General features: G+C 38.3%; 1 protein-coding gene across 5 annotated transcripts in view; it reads left to right on the top strand.

The window, feature by feature from the left end:
• MTR (5-methyltetrahydrofolate-homocysteine methyltransferase) overlaps positions 1-3,482 on the top strand; it is a 50,724-nt gene extending 47,242 nt beyond the window's left edge. For all 5 annotated transcript variants that reach the window (XM_027684689.1, XM_027684702.1, XM_027684696.1 and 2 more), the window contains 4 exons: positions 98-298; positions 958-1,150; positions 1,857-1,969; positions 2,102-3,482. In XM_027684689.1, the coding sequence (XP_027540490.1) occupies positions 98-298; positions 958-1,150; positions 1,857-1,969; positions 2,102-2,194 (600 nt within the window). In that variant the 3' untranslated portion in view covers positions 2,195-3,482. The remainder of the gene's footprint in view (positions 1-97; positions 299-957; positions 1,151-1,856; positions 1,970-2,101) is intronic.
• Positions 3,483-27,629: the final 24,147 nt, after the last annotated feature.

Raw genomic sequence — 27,629 nt, 5'->3', positions numbered from 1 at the left:
GCCCTTTAGTCTTAAAAATACTGGTCTTTAGCTTAGTAGTGCACTTTTAATGTATTTTTAAATGTTCTAATTTATTGCACTGATTTTGTTACTCTAGGCTGAAAAGGACTCTGCCTGCACAGATCCATATTATTGTCTCTCTGACTTCATAGCACCAATGGATTCTGGCATTTGTGACTACTTAGGCCTGTTTGCTGTGGCCTGCTTTGGTGTAGATGAGTTATGCAATGAATTTAGGAAACAGGATGATGAATACAACATCATAATGGTAAAGGCTCTCGGCGATCGGTTGGCAGAGGTATGAGGTTTCCTTGCAACTTTCAGCAAACTTACAGCCACTTCAGTGTAATGCAAGTGGGGTTAGCTCTAGGTGTGTATTTCAAGTTACAGCAGAGTTTCAGAAATCATAATTAGTTGCCATCTAAAGATATTTACTGAAGTGGGAATTCTTCCTGAAGGGCAACTGTTGCTGGCAAAACAGCAGTTCAGAAAAGTTTTTGCCCACTTTCAGCTAGAGGAAAGGACCTCTGCTAAAAAGAGCAGCATATCTGATCCTAGCATGGATGCAAGAATGATGTAGCCTTCCATAGTTAGACCTGGACGAGACACACAGATAGTCAAGACCTAGTGACTATAATGATATGTCGCTACCATAGGTTAATGAGGTTACTTTTTAGGTTACTTGTCCACATCTTTTGAGTATGTAGGATTTTAAAGCAGGACAATCAAAAAACCACTGTCTACCAATAAGAGAAGAAACTAAAATACTTGAGTTAGCAAAATAAGTTTTGCATGTGAATTTTAATTCTATTAAATTTCTCACCAATATTAAAAGCTCCCTTAAAAATTAAAATGGGAATGGAGAGAAAGTCTCTAAGACATTGTTTGTCTTAAATAGCTATTGCATCATTCTGTACAAAATAAAATACAAAAAAAATCTTTTCATTCTATTCCAAGGCATTTGCTGAGGAGCTCCATGAAAGGGTTCGAAGGGAATTCTGGGCTTACAGTAGTACTGAGCAGCTCAATCTCTCTGACCTACGCAGAATTAAATATGAGGGAATTCGCCCTGCCCCTGGATATCCAAGCCAACCTGACCATACAGAAAAACTCACCATGTGGAAACTTGCAAACATTGAGGAAACAACAGGTAACTCTGCTTTACTAAATTCTTAAACTGTTTTTATGTGAATGATTGACATTCCAAAAATACAGTGAATTGGGTGGTGCAGAACTACATAAAATACTGATGTGCTTCTAGGATTTGCTCTCTTCCCCTTTTCATTGCCATTTTTATTTTGCCTCATTCAAGGAAGAAATTTAAAAACAGTCAGTGCTTTTGGTGAAGGAGTTGTGTCCCTAAGTAGCAGATTACATGCAAACAGGGTTCTGCTGCACAGAGAAAATTTCTAGCATCCTTATGGTTGCAAGAAGACATTCCAGATATAAACAGGAAAAAAAGCCAATTCAGCAGTGTATATCCTGGTCCCCAGGAATCTTGAGATGGTAATTCTTAAGAAGGAATGAATTCCATTTGTTTTCTTCTGATATTTTACATATCAGTTGTTTCACTGCTCCAAAAATACCTTCCTGTGTTTCAAAACCTCTTGCCAAAATCTCCCAGGTTTTTTCCTTCAAACTGTACAGTTACTTTACAGTAATCATAATGAAAGTCTGAAGTATATTTAAAGGTCTGTGGGTTTTTTTAATAGTTAACAAATGGAAAATGGTTTTTGTTTTAATTCATCTGAAAGTTTCTTGGTTTTTTTGAGTTTGCTTGAAGCAAAAAAAGTTTTGAATTTCTGCTTATTCTCAATTGTTCTCAAGAATAAGAGGATTCTCATTCACTTTTCCAGGAATTGGTTTAACAGAATCACTAGCAATGATACCTGCTTCTGCAGTTTCTGGTCTCTACTTTTCCAGTCCCAATTCCAAATATTTTGCTGTTGGAAAAATATGTAAAGATCAGGTAACTTATGCCGTTCATTGTAGTAGTGTTAGAACATTTAAAAACATCTAATTAGCAGATGTCTTAAAAAATTTGTAAACACTAAAAGCTGGAGTTCCAAAATCTCCATCATGTTTTGTTGTCTCTTTGCAGGTTGAAGATTATGCACTGAGAAAAAAATTGCCTGTTGCAGAAGTGGAGAAATGGCTGGGACCCGTTTTGGGATATGATACTGAACAACTGTGATACTTGTGGGTGAACTTTTTTTTGTGATGGTCCATTTGCTAGAAGGAACAAGAAAAGACTTCCCACTGAAAACAGCTTTCTTCCATCCATCCATCCATTCATCCATCCATCCATCCATCCCAATAGCTTGTCTGATTATTTTAAATTTTTGATCAAGGAACTTAATATTTCAAATCAAATCTGCCCTGTGCCCTTGGCTTGAGACCACAAATGCATTTTAGCTCTCTCACTTATAGCAGCATACTTTTATTTATTTTTATTTTTTTGCACAAAGTAGAGAAGCTACGTGTAGGTTGGAATGTGGAAAATGCAAAGCTCTCCTGTCCGTGGGAGAAGGAGAAATCAGGAGCAAGAATTTCTATCCCATTGGCTGTGGATATACGTAGAACAAAATTTGACTTCTGTTATTTTAATGTGTTTGGCAAGTCCAGGGACAGAAATATGATGTGATTTTTCTGTAAAGTCACAAAAGGTTTTATACTGACTGATGAGGAGCAATTGAAGTACAACAGATGTCCTTTTTTAAAATCTGTCTGCTCTGTGTTTAGGTCTTGTGATTGGGAACATAGGTTGTTCTTGATGGTATTTAGAATAATACAGTGTTCTGGATCAATATCAGAGGTGCTGTATTGTGAAATGGGATGACTGAGCCCATGGAGCTGTCCACTTCATGCTTCCTCTTCCTTTCAGCAAGTCACAATCTGTTTCTACTCTGCATAAAGGGTACTGGCGCTTCCTACCTTCGAGTTATATTGTGAGGCTTAATTCATACATAAACAATCATTCGGATGTGAAAAATATGAGAAGCATACTTGTTACTATAGGCAGACAAAAAGCTTGGAGCTGACTTCATTGTTTTACAAACTCTTTAACCTTCCAGATACCTGGATTTTAAAAGCAACTAGTAGTAATACTGTCATATGTAACAGTTAATATTGGAGACATATTCTTCAGATTCAACTCTCAGTGATATAATTGTTCATAGCTTTCAATAATCTCTGAAAAGTGCCTCAAATATTATTTAAATGCTAATTTAGTAAAATATTGTGAAAGAATCCCCTCATTTTTTCTGGTCTCTAATTGTAAATAAAAGACCAATCTTGTAAAGAGAATGTTCTTTTTAATAGTTTATTGCAATCTATGAACAGCTATATAATTTTTGTAATGTCTTCATCTGACTTTATGCTAAAAGAATCATCTTGTATCAATAGTTTAATAAAGGTTAAGCTGTCAATGGTGTTATCCCATTAGAATCCTTTAAATGCCAACAATAAAATGTGCACAATAATCTAAACAGATAATGTCAAAATGAATATGCACATTGTACTATGAACCTGAAATTATAAAGGCTGCTTTTTGGGGGGAGGGGGGTAAAGTAGTTGCATAAGTGTGTTCTTAACTGAATGTTTTAGAATGGCTCATCCTTTAATGACTTACAAAAATAATTTCTATATGGATTCCTGCGCTCCCCCGAATCCATGCCAAGGGACTTGAGACATGTCCTTGTTGATCAGCTGATTCTTGTTACGGGGATGGTAGAACACTCATTTAGATTGCCAAAAATACAGTAAAGCATTCTTAATATAAAGGAAACTTTGTTCCTGAAACACATAGCTTGCGAAAATTGAAATCCTCTTTGCTTTGTTTTTGGTCCTTGCACGTTTGTAAATCAATTTAATGCTCTCCTCTCCAGCACTCTTCCATGTTCTTACATTTGGAAGCAGAGTGCCATATTAGTCTGAAAATTTGATTGTGTGAATGAGGTCAAAGTTTGACTTGCACAGTTTGGTTTGTTAATTGATTTGTTTTCCTGAAATCAGTGGCAGACAGCTCAGCGAGTACAGCTTTAGCAGCAGCAGAGTGACAGAGCTCTAGGTGTCCTGCTGTCTCACAGTGGTGGTGTTACCTTGCATACAAGCAGAGGGTTTCAAACGGTGCCCTTCACAGATGGCATCAGACACTGAGAAAAATCTTCATCTTTGCATGCAAAACTTGTCATTGGGAGAATCCGTTTAGAAGAATTACTTATTGTTATTTTGCAAATGTTTTTACTGAGGACAATTTCTTTAAAACTTTGGTTTTTTAAATTGTCAATTGACACTTTGGATAAGACAAGTTTTCATTCTCTCCAGAACAAAGATAAATTGTGAAGGAAAAGGGTCTCCTAGTTGTACCAGGTAAGACTACTTGACAATTTTAGAATGCATTAAATCTTTTTGCAGTACTTTTCTAAGTAATTCTAACAAGAATCCAAGATATAAGAAATTATGAAACATTTAGAATGCTTTGTGAACAACTTTGGTTTAGTTCTTGAGAGTAATTTACTTTGGTTACTGATTTTTTTCTTGTAAGTCAGGCCAGCAGCCCAGAGATTAAGTTTTGAGGCACATATTTTATGACTGTCAGGGAATACTACCCCTAAGCCTGCCCCTTCATTATCAGGTCGGTTTCAGTGCTGCTGTTACTCCTGGGAAGATTCTAGTGCAGTTTATTTTTGGGTGAGGGTGCTACCAAGGTCATGCCATTCCTCAGGAAAACTCCCCAAACCTCACATTTATTTTTTGTGCAAATATTTGAGCATTTTTTGTGAATCTTCTGCTTTTTTGCTCAATAACATAAACCTCAGTACACCCTTTCAGTGAATTTCTGCTTCTGAAAACATGAGTGATGTACAGAAAATGAGGGAATAGTGAGAGGCCTTTGAAGGCCTTGCCTTTTAGAAGGGGGTTTGTTTACTAGTAACTGTGGCTGGGTTTCATGAAATTCCCTTTGAAATATTGGTCTGATTTACCTGAGCGTGCCTTGGAAAAGTGGATTCAGTGTCTTAAAAGAGTTTGAAGAGCAAGAAAAGAAATAATTAATTAGTTTTGGAGGGTGGTTCCATACAGAAACAGCATGTGTTCTCAGTCACTGGAGAAATGGATTCCTGTGCCCTCAATTTATCGTAGCCTTGTCATGGCAAAGCCTGTTCAGCCCCACTACAAAGTTGTTTCATTTGATTGTCAAGCTTCTGTAGGTGCCAGTGAAGGTGCACTGTGAACAGAATGCAAACATGTCGATCCTGCTTTCCCACAGTGTTTGTAAACTGTCTAGCTAAAGGCAGAACTGAAAAAACAATGCAGTTCTCCTCCATGTTTGTTCTAATAATACCACCATGTCTGAATATCCTGAGGTTTCTGACCATGCCACATGCCTGATATAAATAGCTGTACAAAGTAGAACTCAGCAGAGATTACCAAACTTGGTGTCTTGGGTTTGTGATTCATTTTCAGCCAGAGTGGCAAAAGCAAGCTGGTAATTATCCTTGCTGGCCTGAAGCTACCATGACGACTACGAAATGAAAGGCTTCCTTTTTTTCTCAGTGCCCTAGCCACCAGTGTGTCCTGTGCCTACAGCTCCTGATAAGGCTAATGGGGAGCAATCTCAAGGCAGGATAGGTTGGCTCTGCCATTCCTTTCTACAGAAAGAGCATGAAGTGAGTGGAGGGAGCGTGGAAACTCAAGCTTACCCCATCTTAGTTCTTAGCTCATGGTCTTTTCTACCCACCTCCCTATCAAATTGGCCTCCTCTTCCTCCTTTTCCCTCCAGCAATGCCCCTTAGCTGCATGTCAGGGTCCTCTGTAGGTTCTGCCAAAATGAAATTGTAGACAGTTTGAAATAAGTTTCTTCTAAAGTGTTGTTGCCTTAGAGTTTTTGATTTTTTTAATTTTTATAGACTTTAGAAGTAGTTATGTAGTGAATGTAGATTTTAAAGTAGCTGAATTATATCCCTCACCCTTTAGCACAGTAGTTTACACATTTTCCCAACACTCTTACCCCATTCCATATCACTCCCTCAAAATTCTGTTAATTCTGTTAGCTTGTTTAGACTTCCCTCAAGGTAGGCCTTCATTCTGTTTAAGAACATCTGCACCCTGGCCTGGACAACAAGATATCACACAGGCAAAGTGACCTTCAAGCCCGGAACTTTGGAGGGCCTCCAAGGACTGTACGTGCTGTGATGAAGAGGAGGTTGAGGAAGAGGGGGTCCCAGAGCCCCCTGCCTCAATTTCCAGAGGGGCGTGCCGGGGGGAGGTGCTGGGGGGTGGATAAATTTGGGATTGGATGGGTTAACACCTTAAATTGTAGAACCCTGTGGACATGGGAGGCGCATTATATGTATTCCTGTGGTCCTCAGGCCTGAAATTAAAGGACCTACCCTCTTTATTTTATCTTATACACTGAGTTGGCTCAGAGTCCTGTTTTCTGCGGTCTCTTAAGGCAACAGTCTGAACCAGTTAACTGTTCCAGAAAGAGGAATTTTTGCCTAGCAAGTGTTGGGAAATATTAATAATAAATGTTCATAGCTCAGCCTATAGGAGCCTTGTACTGTGTATGTTAATCATTCCTAAACAACTAAGAAGAAGGCCACGAGAGGCATTAAACAATTCCCTCTATGTTAACTGCCTCTTTAGTTATGGGGTGGTTTTGATGTAGATAGCAAAACCAAAATGTGTATTAATTTAATCCTTTATCAGTGTATTGTTTTAAGCCCACTTAATAATAAGCTAATAAAACTAATGTAATTTTCAACTGAAGTCTGTTAATGGTATAAATTGCTAAGATGAAGTAGAGAATTTGTGCCTTGCTGTTATAACAAATGCTTTTAAAATTCTTTAGGTAGTTGAAAACTTAATCACTAAATAACTAACAGGTATGACAAACCTGTTAAAACATCTTAAAAACCCCCAGATATTCTCAATATTAGTAATTGCGGTAAATGAAAATAAAACCCTTTACCTTATGGATACCATCAGAGTATAAGAAATGCAATTTAAGAAAAATTTTTAAGGAGCTTTCATTAATCTTCTAAATGCATGCTTGGGATTAATGAGTTATATTTGCAAGTTTAGGAGTGGTAGAAAGTGAAAGAAATAATAATTAGGTTATAAACTTGTTCTAGGGTTAAGTAACAAGGTGTTGAGGAAAGGACACCCTATGCCATGACACCCCCTCCTCCTCTTTGGAGTTGTTGGATTCATTACTTAGATGATAGTTTCTGACAGAATTTTCAGTGACACTGGTGTTCCCTGACTCTGGCAAAATATTGTGATAAATGAAAATAAAACTTTCAAAGATGTTCAAGCTTTGCATCAGCTCTGTATCTGCACATAGGTGTCAGTGCAATTTTGACCTAAGAATTACTTCAGTCTAGTAGATAAAATAGCTCTGGGTGTGTAGGTGTAATGGATTTTTTTTTCCTTACTCAAGGTGTTTAAAAGATCAATTTTTCCTGTATATGGGAGTGCAACTTCCATTAGATACTTTGTTCTTACTTTACTCTTTCATATACTTGGACTGTACTTGTTTCTCCTCCTCCAGCTTCACAATACAGATGTGGAGATGTGACTCAGAGTTCTCTACTGGCCTGTGAGTGCTGCATGTTGTTTGTTTTTTAATTAAAAATACATATTATTTTGGGGTTTTGTTGAATTTCAGCAACATTCTTGCCAAATGGCCTCTTCCCAGGAAGTGGACAACTTTATTCCTTTTAATCTGCCCATCAATTGAAAATCTAGGTTGAGGTTCAGAAGTGGAGTGCAAATATGAAGTCTAAAAAGGTGTCAGTTCTCTGTGGTTGGTGGACTCCTTACACACTTCTGTTCCTGCTACGACCTTGTTAGAACAAATACGTCCCTATCTTTCTGTTGATTAGGGCAGGAGTGGGACGGCAAGTAAGGGAGATAAAAAGCTGCCCCGTTCAGCCAAAAGACTTATTTAGCAAACTGTTCTTTGAGATGCATTGGTACAACACGTACTGCTGCCTGATCAGGGCGCGTGTTCAACTGCTGTCTCAATCTTGTCTGTACTCAGCTGCTTTTATTTCAGGAAATGGCTACTTGTGAGATCTCATGCTTTGCTAATTACTGCACAAGGTCCTCTTTGCTTAATCGGGCATTTATAATGAATGGCTTCACACTAACTATCTGCTGTTATAATCTTGGCTTTCATAAACCTTTCTGTAACCAAATAGATGGCTTTAGAATACTATTATTGAGCAAATAAACACATTGTTTTTCCAAGGCCCATAAGATCAGATTTTATTATCAACACCTGATCTAACAAATTTACTTATGTGGTCAAGGGTTTGCAGACCAATCTCAGTAGTCAAGAAGTTTGTTACTTACAAAACCGTGGCCTTGTTTATGTGCTTTATTTAGGAAATAAATGCAAGCACTTGTCTTTTTTTTTTTTACTTTTACTTTTTTCTAAATATTGTTCCTCACATCTCAGAGCAGCTAAAGGAATAAAAGTTTTGGTTCAGTTGTTATAATACCACATATATGGTGAGAAGTACTAAAGCAAGACATTTAAAACTTAACATGATGTAAGAGTGTACAGGGTATTTACCGAGTATCATCTTGTCTCTTCAGATAAACATTAGGTGAAAATGCCATAAGACAGGAGTCAGCGGTCAGCTAAGGGTACCTGAAGATTTTAGCCTTTCAGATGTTGGATCAGCAGCATTTCATGGTATTTTAGGCACTATACTACATTCTTTGCCTCCTTTTTTGTCAGTGTATCCCACAACTGAATCCTGCTACTGCATCCAAATTCCTGGTTATTCCACAAGAAGGGTTTGACATAGATTTTGTTGAAGATTTTAATGTGCATTTCCAGGATTATTTTTCCAAAGGACTTTAAAACACCACACTGTATATGAACATTTCAAGTTCTTGAACTGTAAAATATTTGTTTTTCCTTACAAAGTCTCCAGGTGGTGATGCATTTTTTATCACTTAGTGAACGGAATCAAATAGCCTGCATTTCCTCAGAGCTCCAAGTATGCTGGAGGAGGGAGTGAGTATCAGTGAAAAAAGGTTTTGTGGTACTCTTTTATTCTCGGTTCTTGACTAGCTCATCTATCTGCTGTCATATTCATTGCTTGAGAGCTGAAGTGAGTTGGAACATCTCTTAGCAGGTATTCTAGTGCCTGATCCAACTGCTTTTAAAGTGTATGGAGACCTTACTACCTCTGCAAAACACAAGTGAGATCAGTCCTAATGCAGTAATCTGGAAAGAATATTCAGTGTTCGAATCCTGTCAAAAACACTTGAGGACTAACAGGATGTGCTGTTAAACCTTGTTCAGTGCTCAGCTTCATTGAAATAGATGGCTGGGACTATGGAAGTAATTTTTACTCTCATTCAGAAACACCTGACAGAAAGCGATATCCTATCACGCTGGGAATAGATGAACTTTGCAGCTGTGGGTCTGGTGTGATCAATGGTAACTATCCATGTCGGGGACGTTTGAGGGAGATTGCTGAACAGAGCCAGCAGTGGGGGTATTGATCCTGTTCTGCAGAGTCAATGATGGAAGGGTTAAGACTGCCTTGGTCCAGCAGGTGAGGATTGGCAAATACTCTGAAAATGTTTTTGTTGTTACAAGCCTCTTGTGATTTTAAAACAAATACTGTTCAATGAGAGTTTGAGCTTCTTAGTCCTTGGCAGTAGTGAATATACATTGTTCTAACTTTCTATATACTGTTGGAGTTTCATTTGGCCATTTTTAAAGAAGAACTGCCTTTTAGTTAAATTTCCTCCTTAAATAAATATTTCATGTTATGTAATTCTACACATTTCAGAAAAAATGCAGTACTGTCACATCTTTTGTGTTGTTAATGTGCACAAAGTGCTGCGCAATGGCAAGGCAGCTGCTGTAGTATAGCTATTGCTAATCAGTCTGAATAAATTTAAGAATTGTATTATGGTTTGTCTCTAGAACTGTCAGCATGAAGTATACAAAATCTCTTGCTTTTGTAACTCAGATGAGGGCTGTAATTATGTGAAATTCTTAATGTTATGTAAAACTCCTTATCATGTGGTCTCTTGATCTGTCAGTAAAATATGCCTTGATAAGTAAATGGAGAGGTTTTTCTCATTGTCTTATGGCACTTTTAATGGCTCTGTACTTCTGTGGAACTTTTTATTTTTCATTCATCATATTTCTGCTGCTTCCAGTCTTGCCACTGGAGTTTTTACTTGGCTTCTAGACTGATACAATTCTCTTCCATTTATGTGTATTTGCCTAGTATCTTGGATGTCAGACTTCTGTGCACTTGGCTTTATTGTTGATGGGATTCTTTCTAAGCCATCTGCTTGCAGAACTGTCTCGAGGAGTTGAGAGCACTGGAAAATGAGGGAGACCAAGTGTGTGAAGGATGTAAAAGGATGTAAATGTTTATCTCTTTGCAGTTGGGTTACAGGGGTCTCTTTTTCCAGAAGGAGTCCTATTATTCCAAAACTTGTAACAGTGGATTCACTGATTGCCAAAAAAAAAATAAAATGCCTGGACAGTGCTTCTGTCTCTTTCCCAGGTAAGAATTACATTATTTGCTACAAAGCTAATAACAGTTACAGGGTTTGAGGAAATCAAACATGAGATTGCTGCTAAATTTAAATGTAGCTCTTTGCATTAATACATCTGAAAAGCAGTAACAGTTAGTTTAAGAAGAAACACAAGTGATTTTGGTTTTGTCTTTGAAATAAGTTTTCCATAAGATGTTTTGTGGGTGCAACTGCATGGCTGTTTCCTCTGAAGCAGAAACTGAAGGACTTCATATATCTGTGTCACAAACATTACAAGCTTTTTAATATCTGTGATGGAAGATATTTTTCCTTGCTGTAAGGAGTACGCCTATTGCATTGATGTCCATTGGGCAAAAGCCAATATTTAATCACAGAATCATAGAATATGCTGAGTTGGAAGGGACCCATCAGGATCATGGAGTCCAACTCCTGGCCCTCCACAGGACACCCTAAGAATCACACCATGTACCTTTCTCAGCTATGACTGAAGGATAGAAGCCCACAGATTGCTGTTCAAGGGCTGAAAGACCCAAATTATCAAAAGTGAGATTTGTCCAAGAGTTGTACTGAAATTTTTTTTTGCACTTTATTTAAGTATACTTATTTTGGTCATCTGCTAGTTCTCCCCAGTATAGCTGATTGGTCCTCCAGCCATAATCTGCTTTTCAGTTCCTGGAAACAGTCACATAAGTAGGGAAATGTTTCAGATTAAGAACAGTAATTTGTCACTGGATTCATGAACAGAGATACATTTCCATCTTCCATAGTCACTTTCTGGGTCCAGTTCTGCACAGTATGGTGGAGAGTTCTGATATGTTTTAATTACTTTTTTTAAGAGTACAGTCATTAGGGCCTCTAATTCTACATATTTAAATGGCTCTGAGTTTTGAATTAAAAAAAAAAAAAAACAAAAAAAAACCAACAGCAAACAATCATAAATTTAAATGCTAATTTCCAGGCTAGTCTGCAATAGTTGAGTCCAGTTGCATTGTAGTTAATTCCTCCCCTGCAATTAGGTAACATATACGAAATTGTAACAGTTGTCTTTGTATTTTAAATAAATTATTCCTAGTCTGCTATTGGTAATGACAAGCCAGTATTTACATATATAAAACACCTGTCTCTATATTGATAAACATTCTTTGGAACCACTCTTATGGCAAAGGTAAGAACAGGAGTCAGCCTGGTCACACCTCAGCACTTCTGTTTCCAACCAATTAAAAAAACCCCAAAGCCCAAAAACCCTCACAAACCACAAGATTTTGCTGCAGCCTGGTGCGTGTAAGTTGGTGAATGTTTGCCATGCAACACTACTGCAATGGGAAATGGGCTGAGTGTTGACTGCAGGATGCATCAAGTTTCTGGTCCACTCAGCTTCAGCATGGCCTTATGCCCAAACGTACGCACTTGGAGAATGATGTGGACTTATCCTGTCTGATGGCTAGGGATCAGTGAAATCCAGGTCCCATATGTCCCCTCCTTTGATTTACTATGAAGTTACTGTGGAAAAGTGTCAGCACAAAAAGGAGATTGCTTTCTTCCAATAGCTTGTGTGAATTTTATTCTCGATTCTTGCCACAGAGTAGCTGCAACAGTTATGAAAATTCTGCCTGTAGAAGCAACTAGTGTAGCACAGTGTGGAAGATACCACTACTTATAGGATTGGGGAATTGACAGCAGGATAACCATGCGACAGAGCACTTGAGATATGACTTACCAGCCTTTAATTTGTGTTCCAGATTGAGCTCCAAGAAGGGTCTTTTAAAGCCCACGTATGTGACTCCTTATAGAAATACTACAGATAACGTAGTCCCTGTAATCTTTTGATCCTTTAATCAAAACTCAAAGATTGGCTGAACTCCAATTTGTAATATAAACCTGATCCATCTTAGAATGCAATTGGTCTGACTTTAAAATATATTCTGTTGGTAGAGAGAAACCATGCTGCTTTTTCACAGTGAAATGAAGTGTTGCTTAATAAAGTTACCAAGCTACTCTGCAGAAGCCAGGTATACTGTACTGTAGAATGTGTTTTATTAGCCAGGGAAATTCTTACTGATCCCAAAATCAGAAATTTGCTACATATTCTTTTTATTTTTAAAATGCATGAACAGCAGATGTTATATTATTAGACACAGAGCATTGCTGAGCTTGTTATATTTCCAAAGGCACAACAGTCTTAAAAAATAACTTTTTGATGGAAAAAATTATGTATAGGCATAAAATATTTCCTGCTTTCAGAAAGATAACTGGACAGTATATGTGAATAAATGAGGTAAGTACTGTGAACGCATAAATTGGATTTTGTGCCATAAATATGTATTTAGCAGGTGTGCCATCCTACAAGCACAGCCTTATGCTCGATAAAGCAAGGCTGGAGGAGCACAGTGTAGTTAATCACCAATGCTTGTGTGGATCTGCATGAATATTCTTTAGAAAAAGTGAGAATTCTATATTCAGCTTGAGAGTTTACAGCTTTTATACAATATGCCTTTTGAGTGTAGCTAAGCACAGTTTGTTAGTCTTCACATGCTTTGTGGGGAATTGTGTTCTTTGTTGGGTATGAAATAGAGAACACCAGCCTCTTCTGCAACAGAAACGTTAATTGGGGTGATTAATTTTTCTGCTGAAGTGGGAACTTAGTCTTACAACTTTTGATTATGTAAAGGATCCAAGTGCCATATAGGAATAGATAATTACTGTGAGATGCTGTTCATGTGGGAAGAATAACATAACTTTTTATCAAGGTCCTTACTGAGGAATTCTTATCATCCATCAACTAAATAGATTTGGTTTGTGCTGACACCAACTCTTATTTCTTTTTCCTTCATCATTCTTGATGTTGCAATAAGTACTACAAATATACAGGATGCACTACGTTGTCAGGTATACATTTGAGAAGCTGCTGAGCATCAGCACATCAGAGGGTAAGCAGAAAAATAAATGCATGTGCCATGCATGTGGAAGTTAGATAAACAGTTTGATCCTTTTCCTATCTGACTAGAAATAGAATTTTTGAGATATCTGCAGACAAACTGTGAAAAGAAGCATCTTTTTAACATTCTTTCACAGATATCCTCTAAATGCACCCCTTTGTATTATTTTATAGTTACTTCAGAAAAATGCAATTTGAGTTTGTTTTTAAACCTGCTCTTTTAGAGATTGCATATTTTAATTCCCATGAGTGTCATTATCATAATAGTTTAGTAGGTTCTTTGCATGCAGTTTAAAATCACTTATATTTTCTTTTTCTTAAATTGGGCATATACATTTCTACTACAAAACCGTGGCTTATAATGGAATGCTGTGAAAGACTACCCTGCAGTTTTATTGCTGAGTAATGAAGACAAAAACTCCTAAGAGTTTCAAGATTACTCGATTTACTTCTAATACCTAACATGGTACTGACTTGGATCAGATTTTGTTCAGATTTATATTCTTTTTTGACTACTTCTAATGCCATTTTTCTGGTTTTCATTGCATTGTGACAATCTTATTGAAAGCACTGGAGTGTTGTCAGCTTGATCCGTCCTGTGGAACCACAACTCTTAAGGCTTCTCTGCACTGCTGGCTCAAGAATTTTGCCTTTCTTTCTTATTTCCCACTTGAAATTAGATGTGCTTAGTACAGAATTAATGATGACATTAAGGAGCAAGATGCTGTCATATGAGGTGATGCGAGTCTTGCCAAATGCCTATTTAGACTGCACTAATGCACAGCGGGCTGTTCAAAGTGGAAGCCTGCCAGTGACCTACTCGTGGTGTTTGTGCCTGGGAGCTGGTGCTGTCATTGCCTGGCTCTGTCCCCAGCCTGTGCACTCATCCCTGCTGGCACCAGTGCTTGTGGCTGCAGGAGGGTACCTCAGTGAGCTTACGTGGCTGCAACACTAACCCTCTCCCCATGCTGCCCGGGAAGACAAAGTAACCCTGTCTTGTTTCACTGTCCAGATGATTAGTGGGAACATCCAAGAGGTATGCAGAGAGAAAGGTGGGCAACCTGTCAGGACTACTTTTATTTTGTAGGAGTGAGCATCAGCTTAAATACATGTTAAAGCACAGCTCAAGTAGTTTGCTAAATGGCAGCCTTGACTCCACAGCAATTAAGGAGGAGATAATGTAGGAGAAATGGCAAAAGAAGCCACCATCTTTTTAGCTGGAAGTTATAATGCTACTGAGAGGACACTTAGCTTACCCCACCAATGTTCATATTCCTGGCTTGCTGGTGATGTTTAAAGTACTCAGAAATGCTTACTGGAGAAGCGTGGTAAAGAGATCTGGCTGAAAAGTTCACAGTTCAGACATATACCTTTCTTTAACTAAACTGGAATTGACTTAGATTCTTATTGCTTGAGTTTGTTTATTCAGTTTTGAACCACTGACATCTAAGGACTGTGTTTCAAGTAATGGCATTGCAATGAATTAAAAAGCATAGTAGAAATATCCACGTGGGGATATAAACCATAACACCACGAAGTACTGTGTAAACAAATAGTTTAGACTCAAAACTTTTTTCATTCCATTGATTCTAAGCACTGAAAATGAAAGGCTTCAGAATCTCTAAACTATTTGAAGGAGTAAATACAGAAACAAAAGTCTTGACAGTTTTGCAAAATCTTTTCTTGTGGGAAGAAAGACTTCTTGATAAGATCTAAAACAAAGTCCTGCCCAAATGTGGTCGTGGAAGAGTACATGAGCACAGTGATTTTCATGAGAGCAGAAATGTTAACAGTAGCCATATTTTAATGGGGACAGCTACATCCTTCCCATATTCAGCATGTTACTCAATAGCCCTTTTCTTAAATAGGTGTATCATGTTTTTGTGAGCTATCAAGCACCTGCCAGCCTGCTCAGCTGTGGAGGTGCCCTACTTTACACAACAAGCTAATAAAATTGTTCTATATGGTACAGAGAGGCTCACCAAGACTAGCGGTGCTTCCCTGGTGCAACTGTAGCTGCACTCGGGAGTTTGTCTTCCAGGCTGTGTCAAGGAGGAATCTGCCTCCTCCTGCCCATCTTGCAGAACTGGGCCTTCAGGAGCCTGTAGATCAAATAGGCAATGGGAGACAGACCTTTATTTTTTTACAGTCAGGGTAACTACCTGATGAACAAATCTCCAAGTGCTAAAATAGTAAGGATTTTTTAACATATAACTAATAGATAGTGACCATTTCATCTGCAATTACTGCAATTGCAAGAATCATGTAGTGAAATCTTTCTTGTGCTACAGAGAAGTAAGATAATATGGTCAAAATCTGAAACTTGTAACTGGAGTGGTAAGTTGCAGTGGTTCTTTCAACACTGCCTAATTTTAGGCAAGAACTTGTCCCCATTTCTGCCAATTTAACTTAATAGTACTTATGTTTGGCCAGACTAAAGGACTACTACCCAAAATTATCTCTCTGCTCACTCACCATAAGTCAACTGAAAACTCCCTGCCATGGAGACAAATCTCAAGAGTTGAAGCTGCACAGTAACTTTCTAAAAGCAATGAGAAGGAGCCCTAAGCAGTGTACTTTGGAACAGAGTACAAAGCCAGTCATTTCACACATCTTCTCCAACCCTCTCCACAACAGCAGCAAAGGGAGAAAGGCATAAATGATACAAAAAAAAAGAGGTGAAATAACTAAATCTCTAATGCAAGTCCAGGTCACTGACATTTTAATTTGTTCACACATAAAAAAAAGAAAAGGATCCTATCAGCATATGGCAGAAAGTGTCCATCAGTGTTACCTACTGTGTGGGAAGGAGGAAGGAAATTCTTAGAGGGAGGAGACAGGGGTTTAAAGGACAGGGAGGGCCAGCTCTGCTGTGAGTTTTTCTGAGCAGGGGAGGAAATGTGAACTGCTGCTAGGGGCATCCCTCCCCAGGGCAGCATTTGCTGCCCTTCCTGATGATTTTGAGGGGTAGAAGGATGATTCTCTGTGGGTTTGTATGCTTACTCCGTGGGTCGTTCCTCCTTCTTGTACACAGAGACACAGAGGGGATACTGAGAAGGTGGGGCTGAAGGCAGACTCAGGGGAAGAAGGAGGTGACAGAGGGGCTCCTCTGTCATCTAAGTCACCATGCCTTCCACCCCATAATCCTACACTCCTCCTAGCCTCATGGGGCTGGACAAAGCATGGATTATCTCCCTTTCAGCAATTTCATCACTATAGAAATGTACCAAGGGAGGACTGTGGGGCTGAAGTTGGAATATAGACAGAGCCTTGAGTGAGGCTCTACAGTTGCGCCCAGGTCTACTGCGTAAAATACAGCCCTGTACAACAAATTCCTGACAACTTCTACACCCCTTGTAAAACATCAGTCCTCAGCCCTAAATCTGACCCCTTTCCTGTATTTTCACCTTCTTCATGCTGCTGTTGGATCTGAGCTCTTTCCTCCCCCAGCCTAAAACTTCCTCTGGTATGTCATCATGTGCTGCTGGCAGAGCTGAGAGCTTGTGCAGCTCCTCTGGGAGAAGAGCAGTTTTAGAGCAGAGTGACATTACCCCAGACATACTCTATTCTCCTGGAGCTGTGTGCATTAGTGTAAATAGGTAAGTGCAGGCACTTTGCTTTGATGCTCTCTGAGCCTACTGCAGCACCTGGGCCTTGTATTAGCATGAGAGAGAACATGAAGGTTTTTTTGGCCTCCCAGCTGGCCATGTAAAGCAAAAGCCATGGAGCACTTTCTGGCAGATCCGTGTTGTTGACACAGGTTTCCACTGAATGCTAAGCACTGCCGCTGCACGAAACAAGCCTGTCTGAGAGAGGGCACTCTGCTGTTTGCTTCAAATGACAAAAAGGCTGCCTTGGCTGTGGATAGGAGTGCGTGCTTTTCTGTGCACAGGGTAGTCACGTTGCGTAAGTTTGGGCACCTAATTTAGGAACGTAGCTGTGCTAGGTTCCCTGTATGGGCTGTGGAAAGAAAAACACATATTTGGAGAGAGGTTCAGGACAGCAACTGAACTGCTCTTCCATTCAGCACAATAAAAATGACACACTAAAAGCTCTAAGCAAATAATTGTTATAAAGGGTCTACTCAACATTAACTGGTCTAGTAAATGACTATATTTTCTCTCTTGTATGCACAGCTGTAAGATCTGTGTTTCTTTACAGCTTCTTTGGTCTGCTTTGGATCTTCTAGCAGACTGTGGCACGCGGAATGGAAAATTAAAACTTTTGATTTATGTGTTGCTGCTTTGCTACTTTTGACCACAGCAGAATACTTAAAAATGGGAGATGACACCAGATATTAGGTTGTACGAGTAACTGAGATGTTACATCTGGGAGAAGAGGGAATGGATAATTCATCACTCTAATAGTTTCTATGTGCTGGACGAGACTGTGGTTTTACAGAGAAGTAAATAGAGAAGCATTCCCAGTCTCCAAAGCTGCAATGACCAGATAAAAACTGAGCTGCTGCAAAACAAGTTTATATGAGCATTGCCAGCACGATGGACATGCTAGGAGTTAGCAAAATAGCAAGTGCAGTAAGAACAGAAAAATGCTATGCATGAAAAATCTCATTAATACACAAATCCCTAAACTTTGTGTGGGGCTAGTTTTTCAACATTTTCTTTTTCTCAAAACTTTAAGCAAATATTCTAAGTTTTGGAAGTCTGTACAGTATCTGTATTAGCTTGGGGCTTGTAAAAAATGTCAAGATGCACTGTAGTCTAGATGATCAAATTTGGAGAAAAAAGCAGAGCAAGGCTTTCGTGGTTTTTAATCTCAGAAGAGACTATTAAAATCACCACTTACTCTAATCTATTCTAGAGGCTGCAGGACCTTATCAGTTAATTCTGCATAATACCTTTACCTCTGATTTAAATTACAACATCTTTCTTTGAAAGCCATGTAGGTTGTAGGATTAAAATATCTGTCTTTAGTTGATGCTAGATTTTGTTTCAGAAATATGTATTATCTATATATAATATGATTCTTATGTGCTTACAGACAATGACGCATCTGAAAAGTTCTGGCTAAAGTTTTCCTCTCCCCGAATTTTGCAATTCCATTCTCCAATGTATTCTTTGTGAATTGTGCTCTGATAGAAAGGCAGGACCAGGCAAAAACACTAGGGGCATTTCTTGCTAGCTTTCTTAGTCATCAGAATCTGTTCAGGGTCACTCTGAGTCCTCTGAATAATATTGACAGATATGTAAGAGAAGAAACAGCTATAAGGAGGCTTCACTTAAGTTTACTAGGAGGCAAAACTTAATATGCTTAATCAACTTTTGAGAACTCAAGCAACGAGATTTTTCTTTAAGAATTAGGATTTGCAGGGGCTTCCCTCTATGCAATTATTCATCAGTAGTTGGAAAGCCAAAGATAGGGTATAAAATCTAAGCAAATCTAAAGTTCTGTCTTGGTGAGTGCATTGCACAATTGTGTTGTCTAATTTTGAAGGTGAGGCAGCTCTAGTGTTTAAGACTGTTTCTACAGTACTATATATTTAAACTGGCTAACAGTAAATCAAACACAGAGCCCTCACTTTGGCCAGCTATTAAAAAAAAAGTCTTGTAAAAATCAGAACATGAGAGGTTAAAAGTTCTGAATATCCTGCCTGGGAAGCTTGGCATCCCTCTTCTCATATATCCCTTCAAGCAGTTTAGGAAGATTACTCTGAAGGCGAACTAGACAGGATTTAATATTAAAGCTGGATATATATAGCCAGCCACCTTCTAAATTTTTGAGAAACATGGTTCTTGCTTCAGTATGTGACAAGTTACTATTTCTAATCAAAATGATATCTAGTATGATTTTGAAACCAGTCACCAAAAGCACCTGTTCAACTAGAAGCAATTCTTACTATAAGCCAAGTATAATAATGAATTTTTCAGTGTCTGGTAACATATATGCATACAGCTGTCAATTCAGAAACAAAATTAAAGGTGATAAAAGCTAAAAATCAATGGGCTTTGTAGGTAGAATTTAAACTCAGATAACGAATAAGTATTTGTATTGAGTGGGAGAATAAAACAAGCAATCTGAAACAGCAATTGGTATAAAAATACTTAAGATATGTCAGCAAAAATTTTACATGGATATATGAAATATCAGAGTGACACCCCTAGAAGGTACATTTTAAAAGTGGAAAGGTGCACTTTGAAAGTCCCATTACCTAGATAGAATCACTTAGATATGGGCTATTAATAAATCCAAAAGGAAAGAAACAGGACAGTCAAACATCTTAATCACAACAGTCATTTAAATAGGCTCAGACTTTAATTCCCTTTAGGATGTTAATTGCATATCCACCTGATATCCAGTTCTGAAATTAGGCCTTTGTGTTCTTGATAAACTGGTTATTTAAATACTGAATAAAATTACTGAAGGAAGTAGGCCTGCTTTGCATTGAAAGGTTTCTTTTAACTGGATTAAATTTTCTCCCATTAAAGTGAAAGAAAAGAGAATTCCTATAGATGAAAATTTTCTCTGTCAGTGTTCATACTTTCTCAGGCTAGAAACAAAAGACCAAAAAATGTTGTCATTCACCTGATTCTAGGGAGCTCTTAAAAAGAAAGGATCTCTTTATCTCCTGCACTTGTTCTCAGGATGCTGGGCTGCCCTGGGTGTGACTGCAGAGCTATCGCTGAGCCCTGCACTGTGAAGGGCAGCATAGAATTAAGATTGGTTTTTTACATGGCTTAACTTTTATCACAAATTCAAATGTTTGTGTAGGCATCACTGTTACACAGGATGTACCAATCTGGGTTCCAGCAAAGATTGCCTGCCGGGAGTCTAGATAGCATTAGTGTGTTTATTGTCATTCTTTTAAGCATGTCTTTCTGTTGTTATAGGGTAGGTGTGAAATAATGTATTTTCTTTTACCAAAAGTCAGCAATTTTCATGTGAATATGAGAAGAAGAAGAATGCTACTTGAACAAACACAGAAGCAGCCACAGACAAGGAGATAATTTAGGAGATAGTCACTTTCCAAGTCTGGTTTCCTTAAAAACATTTAAGAAACTTGACATCTGTCATCTTCTCTACAGTGTATTCTGTTCTCTGATACCCAGGAATGGTATTTGTATACTCAAATATATTTACTGAATTTCCTTTCTCTTTGCAGTTTTAGTTTGAAAACATAGATACAGTATGAGAGATTAACTGTTCCAGAGAGATTAACTATATTGCTTAGAAAAATAGGGTCAAGTTACACATGTTCATATCACTGGCTGTCCTTAGCTTAACACTGTTTTAAGATAGTGTTGAAATTTTTGGACTAAAAAAATCCACTGACAATTAAATGGAATCAAACCTATAAGGTTGTTTTATGTAACACTGAAAGGGAAAGAGAAGACCAGATTGAGAAGAAAACTTTCCATTGGTTGCATAGCAAACTTCTAGATTTCAGATCTTGAGTTTTGTGTTTACTGCCATCCCTAAATACGTGTATGAGTGTCTGGAGAATATTATCAGTCAGGGGTCACACAAATATACAAGCCTTCTGGTCACCTAAAGGAAATTTTATAGTTCCCTACTTAGCCAGAGCTCTCTCTGTGTGGAGGAAGGCCAGAGAACAGCTCTTAGCTACATTTCAGTTGTAGCTTTTGGATCTGTGACTGGGATTATGTAAATTCAAATGTCTTAACATTCATATTAAAGAAAAATGGGAAATTCATGGGGACAGGAAAGAGCAGAAGCCAGCATGTATAGTGTAATGGTCTTTGAGATGAAAAAGTAGTAGCCATCTGTAAAATGAAATTCATCCTGCAAGCAAAATACGTGTGTTCAGATCTAAGCTTCTGTGATATCCCTGCCCTTTGAAATTATCAAACTTTCTTTTATGCACTTTTATCTCTCCTACTGTTTTCGTGTCCCTACTGTTCCTCACTGTTTTGGGATGTGGTTCAGGGCTCCATGGTCAAATAAGACACGGTATCACGCTTTCCCACTGTCAAATACCTTTTGCTTAATAAACTGCTGTAAGCATCAAGCTCTACTGTTGCTTCTTATGATGCAAACTCAAAGAACATGAGAGTTTGTTGAGGCAGGGAACTTCTTCCTGGCTTGGCTATTAAACATTACATAATTTCATTACCTATATAAACTGCTTTATTACTTGATCTTCGATCAAATAGAACTACAACTTTCCTAACTCAAATGTCTTGTTCTCTGCAGTGGTTTCCCATAGAATATCATCTCAAAGGATCAGTGTTATTTTCAAATGCTTTGATGTTCTGGGCTCACATCTGATCCTCTGAAAAGGATTTTCCAGGCTGATGTACAAGAAACAATTCCTCACTCCAAGTGAATGGCACACTCACTCCCTTAAATAACACTGTATTTAAAAAGTGTCAAACCCGTTCAGAGTAATTGCATGTGCTATTCGACCTACAGAGAGAGGAGGAGAGTTAATTCTCTCAAATGAGCTGAATATAATGAATATTAGTTAGGAGCTTATTGCTTTTCGCAGAGATGCTTGTATACTAATGTTGAGGGGAAACACTACATAAAATAGAAGGGGTTACTCAGAACTTGCAAGGCAGTACTGAGTCATCTGAATTGATTCTTCCAGAGAACAACATTTTCCTAGGATCAGGCCTTGGTGCATTAGATTCTGTAACACAAAGTTAAGGCATTTACTCCTGTGCCTACTGTTATTAAATATGACCACCTGAGAATACTGATATGTTGCTTTCAATGGGCACTGATGCGTAAGAACTTAAGTACAAGGCAGAAACACGAAGTGATTTCTTACAATGGTTTCTTGTTGTTACAAGACTTTTTTTCCTCTCTGACAAATCAAGGGTTGCTGACTTAGTATAGGGAACACATATCTCACTGGAATGTCTCAGGAGACATCTATTCTATCAGAACTATACTGTAATGGTGTAACAGGAATGTGCCTGATCTTGCTCAGAGCTATTGCTCCCCACTGGAAATGCCTGTGGTGCAGTACAGACCTAGGGATTGGTACTTTCCTGATATATGTTCCTGGATGTTGCATTGACGTCTTTTCTATAACGAGCAAAATATTTCCATCTCATTCCCCTACTTAAATTCTATATTCTCCTTTCTCTAAAGAATTCTTAGGTAAATGGGAGGTGTGTAGATAGCCAAGGCTGAATTGCTACTAATCGTGATACCAAGAAACATCAGATGTTCAGACAACTTTTCTATCCTATGTTCAGGATCAAAATAAAAAAACCAACCAACCAAACAAAGAGTTTGGATCAGAAAGGAAATCTTCACCTCCTCTCACTTTCCCATAGGCTGATTGAAGAGGAGATGGGGTTTTTACTTCTTTATTGTTCTTGAAAGTCTGGTGTGCATCTCACTTCAGTCCAGTAAGCATTTTCACTAAAAAACTCCTTGCTTTTTTAAGGGAGTATTGCATTGCTGATATCGTCTTGAGTCTCTTGGTGTTCCCCCCATCACAGTGCAATGTTTGAAATTCTCATCTTGTGCTGAAAGTCTTGTTTCTTATAATGGGTTTAAGTATGTTTATGCAACAGTGTTCTTGTGGATGCCCCTGTACCAACTGTTCCCCTTATGGCATTGGTTGTCTTCAGTGGCGACAGCTCTGTTACAGTCCTGTGTATCTATGTACTTCCAACTTACACTCAGTAATTAAATTATGTCTGTAATTTTGCAGTCCAAGCACTGTATGTTTGGGATGGCATGCAAAAACAAATCCCAGGCATACTGAGTATCAAGGGCTAGAGTTGCTTTCCTTTTCACTGTAGGTTTCTCTGTGGGAAGGACCTCTGTGAAAGCTCTATTGAAGGAACTTCTTGCTGCCATGCTGAGGGTCCAAAGAAATGCAGACCTGGCAGATGTGGTGCTCTGAGCAGCCCAGAGTGGGCCCCATTGCTTAACTTCCCCACAGAGCACATTGCTTCACCCCATAGATGTAACCTGCCACTCCATACACACCTGCATGCAGCTGTTGCCTTGCCTTTTCCCTGTCATGGATTGAGTTTCATTTGTTTCATTTTAGGATGAGTAGCAAGCATATGAAGAGGTATTTTTTTTACTGCTAATGTCACCACAGATGGGAGCACAGTCTCTCTGAGAAATCTACTTTGGATGTATTCCACTAAATGTAGTGAGAGAGGGCTTTTTCAGGAGAATGTGGTTTGTGTGATTCATGATCTGAGCAAAAAGATGGGACTCATATATTTATATAGGTTGTGGTTTTTTGTTTGTTTGTTTGTTTGTTTTTTTTTAAGTCAGGGACCCCTGGTGGCCTAGTGGTTAGGATGCGGCACTCTCACCACTGCGACCCAGGTTCGATTCCTGGTCCCCTGGGCAGATGGAGCTCGTTAGCCCTGTGAGGCCATCCATCTATGAGAAGGTCACTCTAAACAAACCTACGTCCTGAGGACCTCACTGCCATTATCCAAGCTTGCTTGGCCCCGGCAGATGAACCTTAGGATTGAAGGGTGGGCTCAGTTCAGCGCAGGCTGTGTCTCACCTAAAAAATCCATTGCGCAGGCTGGAAAGGTGAAAGACCTTTCCCAAAATCTTCATTCGCGAAGACTGGCCATTATTATTTTTAAAGTCAAATGATATGTCTATTCTAGACACATGCTCAGTGAGGCCACACAGTTGCTGGGCCTTGTTTCTGCACATGAATTGATACTTGTGTATTTTGTCAGTTGCTTATGAGTCAAAAACTTGTTCACAAATCTTTTGATTCATCATATTAAAAAAGTCCTTTTTTTTCAGTGTTATTATAACAAAGCCACCCAGAAGAACAGGAGCTGTAGGAACAGAGTCTTTGTGTGCAGACAAAATTCTAATATGCATTCTGAAAAATCTTTAATAATAATATCCTGAATTATGCATGTTTACAAGGATTTTTTAAAGAATACTAAGAAGAATTAATAGCAAGAAATTAATAAAGCAAGATCATTTCAGATTGATAACAATTTTTAAAATTTGCAATACAGTTTCTGTGACATGAACTAATATCCTGAAGGAAGGTGATGGATACAAACAAATCTCAGCAAAATAATAAGGAAAGTGCAACTGGGGTGGCTGAAAATCTTTATTATCTCTAGATCTAATCTTTATTATGTCAAGATTCTGTGGAATCAAGAACAAATCAAAGGCAAATCCAATTGGCCTTGAAAATAATGAATTTTGTATGCTCCAGGGTAAACCAAATAATCTAAGAAAACTGAGAAAAATAGGCTTTTTGTACTTTGAAAAATGAAGTTACAGACCATTGCAGGGTTTAAGGAAATCACATGGTTATCTCTGCTAGTGCTGAAACGTTTCCTTTAGTACAATTCCAATGATCTGATTGCTTTTGCCATGTCTGAATAAGTCTGACTTTTTTTCTTTTTAATAATAAAGAAGCAGAATGTGTAAAATACTTCATTTTGTAAAGACAAATCAAAATACATGACTGACTGATCTTTCTAAAATAACTAATCATGAGTAAATCCCGTCTTTCTCCCGTCATTGATTCCTAGGGCCTGAAATTGTTGAAATTAGGGGAACGCACATATGAGGCTGATGGACAGTTGTCATCTAATCCTGACAGATTTCCTGTCCATCTCCACTGAGGAGAGACTGAAGGGTGTTATCATTCTCTCGAGTCAAGCTAAATCCATGACACCAAATGGAATCTATATAATGTACAACAGTGAGTTTCACCATCACCTCCTATCTCATGTGTCCATTTTCTTTTCTACCTTCCTCTTAGAGATCTTTTCTGACCTTTATGTGTGTGTGTTTTCCAAGGAGGTGTGACTTAGCTGATTAAGGCTGTGGCATGTCTTGTTTCACTGCTATGAACCCATGACTAAAAGGGCAGCTAAAAGCAGCATTGTAGTCATCAGATGCTGCTAGGAGTTTGCCAGGTTTTGGAGTGGTTGATAAGACAATGTGCTGGGTCTGTCCTTTTCCAGGTGCAAGTGAGTTGAAATAGAAGTTATTTTCTCTTTCTAATTTCCATGCTTTTCTCCCTTTCGCTGTGTGGCCTCAGTTTGCTTTAAAGAAGTGGCACTGATTTCAACTAATTATAACTTTTTGTCCCAAAGGGACACTTATTGACCTCTTTAACACGAAGTAGAAGGGCCTTTCCCTTATAAAAACTTTCTCTAAAGACTGTAGGTAAAGGCAATGGAAAATTGTTTACTGTTCTGCTTAATGTGTTTTATTGTTTTCCCTTTTTTCCTAGTTATTTAAAAAGAGTCAAAGTATTTTAATTTTCACTGTGAAAACAAACGGACAGTTTGAAACTCTTAATCCAAGTGTTATAGAATGTCATGTTCAAATAAAGACTTTTGACCCTCCTTCTCTATCAAAATTAATACATTTCTCTGGTCATTTGATGGAAAAAAGCATATTGAGTGTTTAGAGAATGACCCGACCACTTGGACCTCTGCCTGATTGGTGTTCTACCTTGGATTCTTTTTAAAACTTACTATGAAGAGCACCTGTTAACACTGTACCTCTGACTAGCAAGAACTATTTTATTCATTACCAACAAATGTTACATAATCCTAGACAGAAGTCAAATGTGCTTATAACAACTTTCCGCCAGCCCTAATCAGAGACCAAGATACCTTCCATCTGCAGGAATCTCCTCTAACATGCATTTTTTAAATGGAGCAGACATAAAGCATGATCTAAGACTTTGCTCTCAACTGTTTGGAGGAAGAGCATAAGTATATTACATAAATTTAAGGAATTTTGCTTTTAGTTTGGCAAAAAAATAAAAGCTGTGTATCTTGCCATATGTGATGAAACAAATAAGCTCATCTCTGTTGATAAAGCTAGTTTTCTGTGCCAGTTCAAGTGGACTAAATAGTACTTTTCAACTGCACTTGCACTTTGAATGGGCAGGGCTCAGAGGGGGTGGTTATGCAAGCATTGCAAGGGAAAATAAATGCTACCTCCTTGAAATTCAGTATACATTTAGGTCCTAGGTTGTTTCTTTCTTTCACCAGTAGTGAAGGATAATGAGCTTCAGGGACTATGGGAACCTGCAATTGAAACAGAACTGAGATGTCTTGCAAAACAACATTAAAAGTACAATGGGGGATCAAAGTTGATGGGAAAGAAACTACCAGAGTGACTATGTGCATGACAAAACTTTATGTGAAGACTGATTAAATGCCCTCTTTTGTCCTTTTTTTTCTCAGCTCGGACTAATGTGTCATTTGAATGTTTTATCTTGCATGGGAACAATTATATTTATGAATTCTGAGAGCAAATCCAAAATGCAGGGGCCACTGCATACAGAAGTCACAGTCCTGTAGCTGACTGACACAAAAATACAGGTGAAGAACCCAAGAACCAACTGCTGGTCATACAAGCTGGGGTGAGGGGAGGATAATCAGTAGCAATATCACTGCAGAGAATAGTTATTGTAAAGCTAGTATTACTTGATTTGGGCAAAAATTGTTTAACAGTTCACTCCCTTAAGGTCTTGCTTAGCTTCAAATAAAAATAAATTCAGTTGTCAGTAGGAAAGATCTGCTACATGGCCTAACTGGAAGTTTGTTTTCTTGACCAGTAATAAAAGCACATTTCTGCAACAGGAGAAAAGCAGTCTTCCGTCATTCTAAAGTCTAATTCAGAGTGGATATTGCAGCTGGTGCTGCTCCGTTTGCACTGACATCTCCATCCTCATGTAATGCTAATGTGTATAGTCTTATCTATGTATATACATGTAGTCTCATTATACCTATTCTGTGTAGTAAAACAAGTGAAGAATGTTAACATTATGTTTTAGGATCACTAGGCAGGGACTGAAATGGATTAGCAAACTATGATTTCTTGTTAGGAGGATAAGCAATGAATCACCAACAAATTGTTGCCTTCTGCTAAATCAGCAGAAACCTGAATGCCCCGTTGTTAATTGTTTATGAGCTTCTTTTAATAGTTTCCTGTAACAGTTAGCTCAAAATCTACTAATATTCTTCCAAAGCATAAAATCCCTATTTTCTGCTGCTTTGTAGTGATATACATCTGGATAATGTGGGTGTAAAATGTTATCAGTCTGTTGTGGGAGAGCTTTACACCCACTTTTTTGCTGGTGTCAATGACTACACATGCTAAGAGGCAAGCATGGAACCAAGCCTTTAAAATAAATTTCAATAAGCAGATTAGGCAGATTTGTCAGAAAACTCTGAGC

This window comes from Neopelma chrysocephalum, unplaced genomic scaffold (assembly GCF_003984885.1).
Source record: "Neopelma chrysocephalum unplaced genomic scaffold, ASM398488v2 Primary Assembly neopelma1_23, whole genome shotgun sequence".
Taxonomy (NCBI): domain Eukaryota; kingdom Metazoa; phylum Chordata; class Aves; order Passeriformes; family Pipridae; genus Neopelma; species Neopelma chrysocephalum.
This window is presented reverse-complemented; position numbering and strand designations above follow the sequence as displayed.